The sequence below is a fragment of the Pygocentrus nattereri genome, chromosome 10 (genome assembly GCF_015220715.1).
Source record: "Pygocentrus nattereri isolate fPygNat1 chromosome 10, fPygNat1.pri, whole genome shotgun sequence".
Lineage (NCBI taxonomy): Eukaryota > Metazoa > Chordata > Actinopteri > Characiformes > Serrasalmidae > Pygocentrus > Pygocentrus nattereri.
Genome location: NC_051220.1, coordinates 4,824,229 through 4,836,645, shown reverse-complemented (window position 1 = coordinate 4,836,645; position 12,417 = coordinate 4,824,229). Strand labels below are relative to the sequence as shown.

Sequence of the window (12,417 nt, the reverse complement as noted above, 5' to 3'; positions counted from 1 at the left end):
AGATCACTTCAGTCATTGTTCCTATTGAAACACTAGTCAGGTAAGCAGTAGTCTCATTATTGAACCCTCATTCAAAGTCACTTAAATCTTTTCCTCTTCATGTTGATCTAAAAGCAAAGTTAGTTTGGTCTGCACAGCATTTTTATACATGTCACAGAGCACGGTTTAATGGCAATTTCTTGACTGTATCATCACTTATGTCTCTTCACTCATTTATCCCCTCATGTTTTTCCTTTCATTTGTCAGCGTGATAGGTGTACCTGATAAAATGGCCAATAAGTGTAGGTAAAATGTAGGTTATAAGGTTAGGAGTACCTAATAAACTGGCAAATAAATGTGTGGAACAGTGGTCCCAAATTTTGAGTTTTGTTCCAACCTACACCCAACATGTGCTCTACACTAGTGCATTTGATCCAGCCTATCAAGGACTTGAATAAATTAGCTCGAGCAATTGTGGGTAGAATTAGACTCTGTAGGTGGGAAGATCTCCAAGACCAGGGTTAGTGACCACAGGTGTGGAGGGAGTAAGCTGATAGATGAGGAGAAAACTCTCAAAAGAATTACCTCAGTAGCCAAGGTTGACTTAAAAGTGTTGTGGTCATACTCCCATCCATCCTGGCACTGGGCAACAGGAAATTCTGTGGCACCAGATGAGTTCTCCAGCAGGTGGAACTGAGGCTCTGTGAACATGTGACAGGAAGCAAAGGTTCCGTCTTCATGTTGTGGAATGCTGACAGTCAGTCTTTGCTCCTGGGTCAGATTCTCAAATACACCATCGGCATCCAGAGAAGTGATGTCACAGTGGTGCGACGGGATGGCGGCGATAAAATTATTCATCAAGAAGTGAAACGGCAGGGTGACCCGTGGGATCACCAGCAAAAGAATGAGCGCAATTTGGAAGCGTCCAAAACCGCCAACTTCTGCCAACAGGCTCTCAAACTTCATCCTTAGACCTGCAGAATGGACACTGAATTTCAGACCACCAAGAGAAATAAAATTAAGAAACAAATCAATCAAAATCTAGCCCAGTTTCCCAGGAATAAAGGAAAAATAAAGAGACGACCCACTCTGACAACCTGGTTTGAGGATGAATGGAGTGCAGGAAGGCTATTTCTGAGAGGTCCACTCGTTTCTACAGTTATTCATCACTTATTCCTACACTTTTCTAATGTACATTAACATCTTGCACTCATAAACAAGCACAAACGTCAAACCAGATAATATATGGTCAAGTAGCATTTATTGTAGTCATGGATAAATAATATATATGATAAAAATAAGAAGCCAACTTTTCCTAAAGTGCTTGGAACCCCACATAATAATAATATAATTCTCATATGTTAAGTAGTTAAGCTGAAATTGTAGTATTGGAAATAGATGCAGGAACCAAAAAGCACCACCAAAGCAAGAACGTCATCATAAATCCTATTCACCTAAAATTAAATTAAGGGCAATTTGGAAATAAACTGTTTGCATGTGTAGATCCAATTGCTGATGTAAGAAGTTGAAACAAATGCATGTACATCTGTGTGATTTTCTGTTAATCTTTTTTAGAAAGTTCCTAGTGAGCCAACATTGAAGGGAATGAAGAGAAATTTTTAACTCAAATGTCAAGGTGTGCAGAACAGAATCACTGAAACAGCTTAAAGAGTAAACCGCTGAACAAGAAAAAGACTGAACAAGAGAGAACAATGAAATCATGACATTGCATCTTGCTGTAGCTGGGTGACCCAGGACCCAATGACCTGAAAAAATAACAACTGGAAGGACATAGAGGGAAGTGGTTGTGGCATATCTGGACAACCTTCCAGTGGACTTGTTAGGCCTTACTTGATTGGTTAGGCAGGTCAAGAAATGTCGTCAGCTTACAATTCCAAAAAAAAATCTCTGACTTTTTCAACCTAACACTCAAAAACCACAAGCTCCTCTAAGCAGCCGAGGATCTGCAAATGGAGCCTAATAAGGAGCAAAGACTTAAAGGGCTAAAGGTGAAAGCAGCCTTTCACCATCTCAAGAATATTAAGAAAAAGTAATGTCACAACAAGTTCCAGAGAAACTAATTCATGCATTCATTTATCTTTAACAGGCTGGACTGTAATGTTGCACCGTGTTCCTGGAGGAACATAATTTCACTACACTGTGTACAACCCCAATTCCAATGAAGTTGTGTAAAACATGAACAAAAACAGAATACGATGATTTGCAAATCCTTTTCAACCTACATTCAATTGAATACTCCACAAAGACAAGATATTTCATGTTCAAACGGATAAACTTTATTATTTTTTGCAAATATTCACTCATTTTGAATTTAATGCCTGCAACACGTTCCAAAGACATTGGGACAGAGGCAACAAAAGACTGGGAAAGTTGAGGAATGCTCAAAAAACACCTGTTTGGAACATTCCACAGATGAGCAGGTTAATTGGAAACAGGTGAGTGTCATGATTGGGTACAAAGGGAGCATCCCTGAAAGTGCAGTTGCATAGAATTTAGGGATTTCATCATCTACAGTCCATAATATCATCAAAAGATTCAAAGAATCTGGAGAAATCTCTGCAAGTAAGCGACAAGGCAGAAAACCAGCACTGAATGCCCGAGACCTTCGATCCCTCAGGCGGCACTGCATTAAAAACCCACATCATTCTGTAACGGATATTCCCACATGGGCTCAGGAACACTTCAGAAAACCACTGTCAGTGAACACAATTCGTTGCTCCATCAACAAGTGCAGGTTAAAACTCTGCCATGCAAAGCAAAAGCCACATATCAACAACACCCAGAAACGCCGCCAGATTCTCTGGGCAGAGTTCATCTGAGATGGACTGGAAAAGTGTCCTGTGGTCTGATGAGTCCACATTTCAAATTGTTTTGGAAATCATGGACGTCGTGTCCTCTGGGCCAAAGAGGAAAAGGACTGTCCAGATTGTTATCAGCGCAAAGTTCAAAAGCCAGCATCTCTGACGGTATGGGGGTGTGTTAGTGCCCATGGCATGGGTACCTTGCACATCTGTGAAGGGACCATTAATGCTGAAAGGTACATACAGGTTTTGGAGCAATATATGCTGCCATCCAAGCAACGTCTTTTTCAGGGACGTCCTGCTTATATCAGCAAGACAATGCCAAGCATTCTGCATTCTGCACGTGTTACAACAGCATGGCTTCATAGTAAAAGAGCGCGGTTACTAGACTGGCCTGCCTGCAGTCCAGACCCGTCTCCCATTGAAAATGTGTGGCACATTATGAAGCACAAAATACGACAACGGAGACCCCGGACTGTTGAGCAACTGAAGTTGTACATCAAGCAAGAATGGGAAAGAATTCCACCTACAAAGCTTCAACAATCAGTGTCCTCAGTTCCCAAATGCTTATTGAGTGTTGTTAAAAGGAAAGGTGATGTAACACAGCGGTGAACACGGCCCTGTCCCAACTTCTTTGGAACGTGTTGCAGGCATCAAATTCAAAATGAGTGAATATTTGCAAAAAACAATAAAGTTTATCCATTTGAACATTAAATATCTTGTCTTTGTAGTGTATTCAATTGAATAGAGGTTGAAAATATAGGTTGAAAAGGATTTGCAATTCATCGTGTTCTGTTTTTATTTATGTCTTACACAACGTCCCAACTTCATCGGAATTGGGGTTGTACTTGTACACAGATGGAATGACAATAAAAGCCTCCTGACTTGACTTGACTCTAGTACTGGCCGTTCTCAAGACCACAATCAGACAGCTACAGTTTATTCAAATCGCAGTTGCTAGAATGCTTACAAGAACAAACAGATCTGAGCACATTTCTCTAATCCTCCAATCCAATTGACTTTAAAATGCTTCTCTATGTGTGTATATCCCTAAATGGCCTTAGATCAAAATACATTGCTGATCTGTTTGAAGAATAAGAGCCCAATAGGCCTCTGCAGCCACTAGGGACCGTCCGTATGCTCTTATTTTCTTGTGCCTTTGTTTAGGCACTTCACTGTTTCAACACTATTTTCTATCTATAAATCCCTTATTTTATTCGCTATGCTATTGTCTTTTATCTTTAGCACTTAAATTTGAACTTTTTTCTGTAACTATTGTTAAATGCCTTTCGAAGGCGCTAAATCTCTAAATGATTTGATATTATTTAATGCTTTTATTTTTTTGTGTTTGTGTAAAGCACTGAATTGCTGCTGTGTATGAAAAGTTCTATTCAAACAAATTTCAAGTCAAAGTTTATTGATAAAGCACTTTTTATAACAGGTGTTGTCACAAAACAGCTTTACAGTGAAGTCCAGGTCCGAGCCCCCATGAGTGTCGCCAATGGTGACAGCGGCAAGGAAAAACTCCCTTAAGGCAAACAAGAGGAAGAAACCTTGACAGGAACTAAGACTCAAAAGGGGTACCCATCTTTCTCTGGGTGACAATGTATACCAAACAATGACAGAAGTTTCCACTGCCTGAAATGTTACTTAGAAATGTCAGGAAGCTGACAGGAAGCTGAGCAGAGAGGCAAAGCAAAACCCCCACATGATAGCAAAAGACCTGCAGAAACATTTAGCTGACACAGGAGTGGTGGTGCATCAAAAAAGTAGCAGTATCTGATGAAAAGAACACCTTGCCAACTGTTAAGCGATGGAGTGAGCCCATTATGTTTGGGGGTTGTGTGGTAGCCAGGGCTCAGGAAACACTGCACACGTAAATGGAAGAATGGATTCAACTAAATATCAGCAAATTCTCAAAGCAAATGTGACACATTCAGTGAAGAAAGAGTAGAGGAATATTTCTAAAATCAAGAATAAAGACTTTATTCTTATACCCAGCTGGGTACAAGTATCTGCAAGAATCTGCCAAAGGGTGTTTTAACTTAGCAGTTATGACTTATAACAGTGGGCAAATATTTGTCCATTTTGTGCATTTTATAATTCTACAATTACAGACTGTAGTCCATCTGTTTCTCTGCATTAGTTAGCCCCCTTTACCCTGATCATCAGTAGTCAAGAACCCCACAGGATCTGCCCCAACACACTCAATCCACCTAGACATTTTATAGTGCTATTCAGGACCTGAATGGCTCTGTAAAGGACCTGATTCATATTACACTCTAGTGTACCACAAGCAAATCACAGATACACTGTAAAAAATATACGAAATATGTTCTAATTTTATGGCACCTCATATTGCATCAACAACAATTGTTTTCACTGAGCTAGTGTAAATTTTTTTATACAGTACTGTGCAAAAGCTTCAGGCATCTAAGCAAATGTTTAAACAATTGACCTCAGCGGTGAGTTTATCACAATATACATTAGAATAAATTCATATTCATAATTCAAATAAACATAAAAACAATAAAAAGTAACAAGAATTTCTTGGGTCCGTATTTTTCCTCGACACCTTCACAGCCGCCACAGAGACTCGTTAATATCATCAATTACATCATGAGCTCACTTTACTGAGCACTGATTGGTCAAACCAGGAGCTGCTTTTTAACTACATATAATACTGGACTTCCTCGAGGAGGAGAGGCTTGGAAATAAATAGATTTTGAAAATGTGTCTTGGGTGCCTAAGACTTTTGCACAGTACTGTATATGATTGACTGCAGAAATATTTTTCAATCCAGGCTTTTTTTGGTTCTGTGTATTGTCATCTTATAAAGCAGAGTTAGTAATGTCAGTTTTTAATAAAGTTAGAAAAATAAAATTATGGCGCTTTGTCTTCAGGCACTGCTGTTTTCAGTGGGATTTCATTCTGCTTCTCTGAGGTGATGCAGAGGGATCTCCTTCTGTAGGAAACAGACACAGAGAATGGTGTTGATATTTAATATAAGAACATTAACAATGATGTAAACAGAAATCTAAAATTAACCACTACAAAGACCCCATTGCTATAAAACGTATAACGCATGGACAACACTGCCTGTCAAATGTCTGGGGACAGCAAACTTTTCAAAATGTTGTTAATATAAATGATTGTTTGCAATAGCTTTAAAGTTATTACATTAAAGACTAATCAGGTTTATTCTGAGGAAAACAATATCATGCATGTAAATATTTGTGACAAAATTATTGTCTGAATTTTACCCCTATTGTTGTGATGTCAGCACTCAAACCATTTTTGAGACTGAAGTTGCTTATAAATTCTAGGGTTTTTGATTTTTTTGGACATAAATATGGCCAAAAATATGTGTGCACCCCTGCGAATTACTATTATTGAGTTCAGGTGTTTCAGCCACACCTATCTCTTACAGGTGTATAAATTAAGCACTGTCATATGATGATATCACAAGTCAGTCCTCTGTTCCATCACTCACTAGTGAGTTCATAGTGCCCCTGGAAGCCACATCAGCGCAAGAAATGTGTGTTGGGGGCTTCACAAAATGGGTTTCCATGGCAGAGCATCTACACACATGATAAGATTAATTGTTCAACTCCAAGCATCAGCTACAGTGGTGTAAAGCAGACCACCACTGGACTCTGGAGCAGTAGAAATGTTTTCTCTAGTTTGATGAATCATGCTTCTCTATCTGGCAGGCTGACAGACAAATCTGGGTTTGGCAGATGCCAGGAAAACGTTACCTACATGAATGCAAAGTGCCGACAGCAAAGTTTGGAGGAGGGGGGATAATGAGCTGGGGCTGTTTTGGTGAATACCCTTTCTTGTTCCAGCATGAATGAGCCCCAGTGCTCAAAGAAAGATCCATAAAGACATGGTTTGATGAGTCTGTTGTGGAGGAACTCCAAAGGTCTGCACAGAGCCCTGACCTCAACCCCACTGAACACCTTTGGGATGAACTGGAACGTCAACTTTCAGCCGGCCTTTCTCTCCCAACAGTGTCTGACCTCACAAATGCTCTTTTGACTGAATGGACACAAATTCCCACTGACACACTCCAAAACTTGTGGAAAACCCTCCCTGAAAAGTGGACCCTGCTTCAGCTGCAAAGGGGAGCGACTCTATATTAATGCCCATGGTTTGGAAATTAAATGTTCAAAAAGCATCTGTGACAGTCAAGTGTCCACATACTTTTTTTGTTAGAGGATGGCAGAGTAAGCACTAAAATTTTTATGAAGCATTTATTTATCTAATGCTTCAGTTTGCAAACTCTTTATACTACTAGCATATTTTTACCTTGTCCGCTCGATGTCCTCTATGGTTTCAGGCAGTCGAGTGTTGTTAGTTTCCTGAATAAGAGAGGCCACCAGGCCAGAGATAATAGCCAACATGCCAAAGATCACCTGAGGAAGGAGGAGCCACAAGTCCTCCAGTAACATAATAAGAGGGGAGATAGAGGCGCCCAGTCGAGCCAAAAAGCTGTTGAAGCCTATTCCGTTCTGTCTGCTCCAGCGAAGGAGAAGAGGAGAAAGCAAATGTTAATAAATTAAACTGATGTAATCCACAAGTTCTACAAGTTCTGTTTAAAGCGCACATGATGGGAAATGACATAAAAGATACAACGTGAATCAATACTTTTTGAGTGCACAAATGTACAGTAGCCTCCCCATTCTGTTTGCTGAATCTCATCCTATTTTACATAATCTCATGCAGACATGTAACTTTAATGCTGAAATTTATGACCTTAACAAATATTAAGAAGAGACATTTTGTCCTTTCAACAAAAAAAATCTAACCACCTCGGGAGACACATTTTATGTCCATTTTATTAAAGTAACGTTTTACCGTCTTGGCTATAAATATGTTTCAGTATGTGCTAATGTTCTAGTACACGCTAAAAACTATAATATGAAGAAAAACACAGACTTATTTTGCTCTGCTTTAAGCTTCAGCTTGGCTATAGCCACTTTTCTCGCATCTCCAGCAGGAAACTTTTCCTCAAAAGTGGAACAGTTTCTCGTAAAATGTCTCTTAACGTTTGACTTTTTACGAGGCTGAAGTCGCTTCTCATTCACCAGATTCCTGTTCCACCTTAAATGGTAGCTGAGGCACCAGAATGTAACTGCTGCACCATTTATGGTGGAACGGGAGAATTCAAGTAAGGAGCTGGTGAATGAGAAGCGACTTCAGCTTCGTGACTTCTTAGTGTTTGAGTTTCTCATTGCAGATTAAACGTATCAGGAAACCAGCTGGAGTGATTATAAATGAAAATAAGTCGATTGATCTCCAAATGATCGACGTTCGTCTTAAATCTCTCTCTTTGCTGTTTCATTAGCTACTAGCTAGGCAAGGTGCTGTCTGCATTGTCATGGTGACCAGCAGCCTGTGTGCCGATCTTCAGGGTTAAAGGGTGAATTAGCAGTTCTCCAGTGTTTAAGACCATTTACTGTTAAACTGTGTTGAACGACCAGCAGCGCTTTATTTTACCGCAAAGCAGGATTATTTTATTTTTAACTAGAAATCTAATTCTGCTGTGGAGCCACAACAGAGCAGTAAAAGAGCTGTATGACCTCGTGTCATCGACCCCTGGTCGACATGTACAAGATGTTTTGTGCTCTTGTATCTTGTTGTTGTGACTGACCGTAAGACCGTAGGGTAGAGCTCTGTGGTGTAGAGGAAGACCGTGGTGAAGGAAGCTTCGGACAGCCCTTTACCCAGCACTGCTACAACAGTGCGAAACGTCCAGTAATCTAAAGACAGAAACACATGCACAGTAAACTGAATGATGCATGACTGCACCTAACATGTCCATGTCTAACCTTAACCTCAGGAAACAAAAACAAATCTTTTCTTTACTGTTTCAGTTTTTCAAATAAAAGCTGTTTATTTTTGGGGTCAAAGCCAAAAGAGTGTCATATTCCCAAACGTCCTTTTTTGTAGAATGTCACCTTTAGGCATGATGATGTTGATGACGATGCAGATTCCAGTGAGCAGAAGTGTGCCCGCTTGGGTAGGTCTTCGGCCAATCTTCTTCAGGCTGATATAGACCAAGATCTTCGCAGGGACCTCTATGGCGGCGTAGATGAAACAGGTCAGGTAGAGGTCCAGGCCGAAGCCTGTCATGTTTAAACTGATGCCATAGTATGTGGAGGCCACACCGTACCTACGGGAGAAGAAGAGAAGCTGTATGGATGCATTAAAGATGATCTTCTCGTTCTTATGTGCTCTTTCTCACCAGAAGCGTCCTCAGAGTATGAGGAGTATGAGCAGAAACCACAGAGAGGAACACAGAGTGGTTGGTTAGTGTAGTGTGTATCACCTCTGCCTTCTACACTGTAGACCGGGGTTCAATCCCCACCTGGGCAAACACCCTACATTATACCAATAAGAGTCCTTGGGCAAGACTCCTAATACCACCTTGGCCTACCTATGTAAAATATGATCAAATTGTAAGTCGCTCTGGATAAGACCAGATATTGTGGTGGAACCAGATATTTTTCCAAGTCATTTTGGGCCGTTTCTTTTGGTCCTTTTATCGTAAAATTTACACACAATGTAAAGGACAGTAAGTATTTTCAAATTATGTCATACACTGAAAAATGAAAAAAAAGGTTTTGCTGTGACAGCAGCAATTTGTACATATACTGTATATGTATCATGGTTTAATAAACTTTTCCAAGCTGTTATTTGACTATTTGACTAAACTTGACTAAACTTGAGGATGTGGAAAAATATCCCTGCCAATTTCTTTGCAAAACGAAAACCTTGAAAAGAACAGAAAAGCTGTAATAAAGGCAAAGATTGGACTCACTGAATAATAAAATATTGATAGTTTATTTAGTTGTTCTGTGTAATTTTCTGTTAAATATGTCTTTTTTACAGATGGTGAAAATAATGGCGGTTGGACTGGAGATGGCATTAATCAATGGGTGGTCTCTGACTTTTGCACAAAATAGTAAAAATTACAAGCACACTTACCACACAATGCCAGTGAGGAGGGTCAGTCTCCTTAAGCGTGGGGTTTTGACAAGGTCAAGGTAGGTGTAAATGCGATCCTGCGTAGCTGTTTTTGCAATAATGGAGAGAGTCTGAGAGAGAGAGAGAGACAGGGAGACAGGGAGACAGAGAGAGAGAGACAGGGAGACAGGGAGAGAAAGAGAGAGAGAGAGAGAGAGACAGAGAGAGAGAGACAGGGAGACAGGGAGGCAGAGAGAGAGAGACAGGGAGACAGGGAGAGAAAGAGAGAGAGAGAGAGAGAGACAGAGAGAGAGAGACAGGGAGACAGGGAGGCAGAGAGAGAGAGACAGGGAGACAGGGAGAGAGAGAGAGAGAGAGAGAGAGAGAGAGAGAGAGAGAGAGAGAGAGAGACAGGGAGACAGAGAAAGAGAGAGAGAGAGAGAGAGAGAGAGAGAGAGAGACAGAGAGAGAGAGAGACAGGGAGACGGAGAGAGAGAGACAGAGGGAGAGATAGAGAAAGAGAGAGAGAGAGAGAGACAGGGAGACAGAGAAAGAGAGAGAGAGAGAGAGAGACAGGGAGACAGAGAAAGAGAGAGAGAGAGAGAGACAGGGAGACAGAGAAAGAGAGAGAGAGAGAGACAGGGAGACAGAGAAAGAGAGAGAGAGAGAGACAGGGAGAGAGAGATAGAGAGAGAGAGAGAGAGAGAGAGAGAGAGAGAGAGAGAGAGAGAGAACATTACAGAAAAGGTTATTTTGGAACACCTTGGGTCGGGTTTTCTGGACAGGAATAAAGTCAAATCCTGAACTATATACACTTTGCTAGCCCCCTTCACCGTGCTGTTCTGTGATCAGGACCCCTACAGGATCATTTTCAGCACTGCGGTAACACTCACATTATGATGGTGGTGGTGGTGTGTTAGTGTGTGTTGTGCTGGTCTGAGTGGATCAGACACAGTGCTGCTGGAGTTTTTAAACACCTCAGTGTCCCTGCTGGACTGAGAATTGTCCACCAACCAAAAATATCCTGTGACCACTGATGAAGGACTCGAGGATGACCAGCACAAACTGTGCAGCAGCAGATGAGCTGTCGTCTCTGACATCTACAAGGTTCACCGACAAGGTAGGAGAGTCTAATAGAGTGGACAGTGAGTGGACACAGTGTTTAAAAACTCCAGCAGCACTGCTGTGTCTGATCCATTCGCACCAGCACAACACACACTAACACACCACCACCACGTCAGTGTCACTGCAGTGCTGAGAATGATCCACCACCCAAATAACACCTGCTCTGTGGGGGTCCTGTGGGGGTTCTGACTAACAAAGCATGCCGAGACACAGATGGACTACAGTCTGTAACTGTAAAGCTACAAAGTGCTCCTATGTGGTCAGTGGAGCTGATAAAATGGACAGTGAGTGTAGAAACAAGGAGGTTGGTGTTATTGTTGTGGCTGATCTGTGTATTTCCTTTTAATGCTTTGTAGTCCAGGACTGGGCTTAATCCCTGTCCAGGAGCTCTTCTGTCACCCAGTATCGGTGAACAGAAAAACAGAATTAGGTTCATGTGAAACAATGGAGTTTACACACCTCTACTTTGATTTTGGATGTGAAGTCTCCTCTGCCGTTAAATCTGGCACACCTCTTCAGGGATGAATACGCTTTGTCTGTCTGTCCACTCACTATCAGCCACCGTGCAGACTCAGGGACCCACCTGTAAGAGTCCAATAAGAACTGATAAATCTGGGCCTGGATTACCAACAACTGCAGCATAACATCAGCAGGTATAACATTAAGTTAAAATTAAAATTCATTCCACAATGCCTCATATTTCAAAAGTGATCACATTTCTCATTTAGTTTTAGTCTCTTTTTGTTCCCAAGAAAGAAAATCATGAATGAAATATTGAGCAACAAATCTGCATCTTTTGATGTAATGTTTATGATTAAAGACCCAGACTTTATATTCTAGACAGTAAACATGTAGTTTATTACCAGAGGTAAGCCAAATCACCAGAACACACAGGAAACAATGTAGGTTGAGGTTTTTTAATAAAGTGGCCAGTGAGTGAATATTCCAGTGGTGGACAGTAACTGAGTAACTGAGTAAATGTAATTAGTTTCTGTACTTTAGTATTTTTTGGTGTATCTGTACTGAAGTTTCTCCGTTCTGGGCGACTTTTTCCTTTCACTCCACTACATTTCAGAGTCTAATATCCGACTTTTTCCTCCTACATTTTGAGAAATCTGTCGTTCCTTTTGGTTTCTGTGTGTATAAAAACGTAACATGTCAAAACAAAAGAAACGCAAAGCCAGAGCACCAATCAGGGCCCAGCGGTCACTTTGTTTAGAGCTGGTTTTGACCTGTTGGTCATACCGACCCAGTGCAGCACGCGGTTCAACGTCAGCGCAGCAACGTAAAACTTTGGGAGAGTCTGTTCAACATAAATGATGAACTAACCTAACTTTGTGTAAATAGAGCTCAATATAGAAATGTGTCCACATATGCAGTCGAGACTGACGCGGCTTTTTTCTGAATTTCTACAAACACCATTTCATTTTATAGTAAATGAGTTTGGGCTGGTTTATGTTTATGAACAGACGCCTACAGATCAACATAGTAAAGGAGCTCATCTGTGATCCTGAGTTTA

At 40.9% G+C, this 12,417-nt stretch overlaps 1 protein-coding gene across 3 annotated transcripts in view; it reads right to left on the bottom strand.

Annotated features, from left to right (window-relative positions):
* slc22a7b.1 (solute carrier family 22 member 7b, tandem duplicate 1) overlaps window positions 1-12,417 on the bottom strand; it is a 41,902-nt gene that overhangs the window by 12,220 nt on the left and 17,265 nt on the right. For 2 of the 3 annotated variants that reach the window (XM_037542127.1, XM_017702554.2), the window contains exons 6-11: window positions 11,358-11,481; window positions 9,795-9,904; window positions 8,765-8,979; window positions 8,458-8,566; window positions 7,113-7,319; window positions 5,490-5,766 (exon numbers count right to left, since the gene is read on the bottom strand). In XM_037542127.1, coding sequence (XP_037398024.1) covers window positions 5,685-5,766; window positions 7,113-7,319; window positions 8,458-8,566; window positions 8,765-8,979; window positions 9,795-9,904; window positions 11,358-11,481 — 847 coding nt within the window. In that variant the 3' untranslated portion in view covers window positions 5,490-5,684. Of the gene's footprint in view, window positions 1-564; window positions 954-5,489; window positions 5,767-7,112; window positions 7,320-8,457; window positions 8,567-8,764; window positions 8,980-9,794; window positions 9,905-11,357; window positions 11,482-12,417 lie in introns of those variants that run through there. The other variant, XM_037542126.1, reaches the window with a different exon arrangement.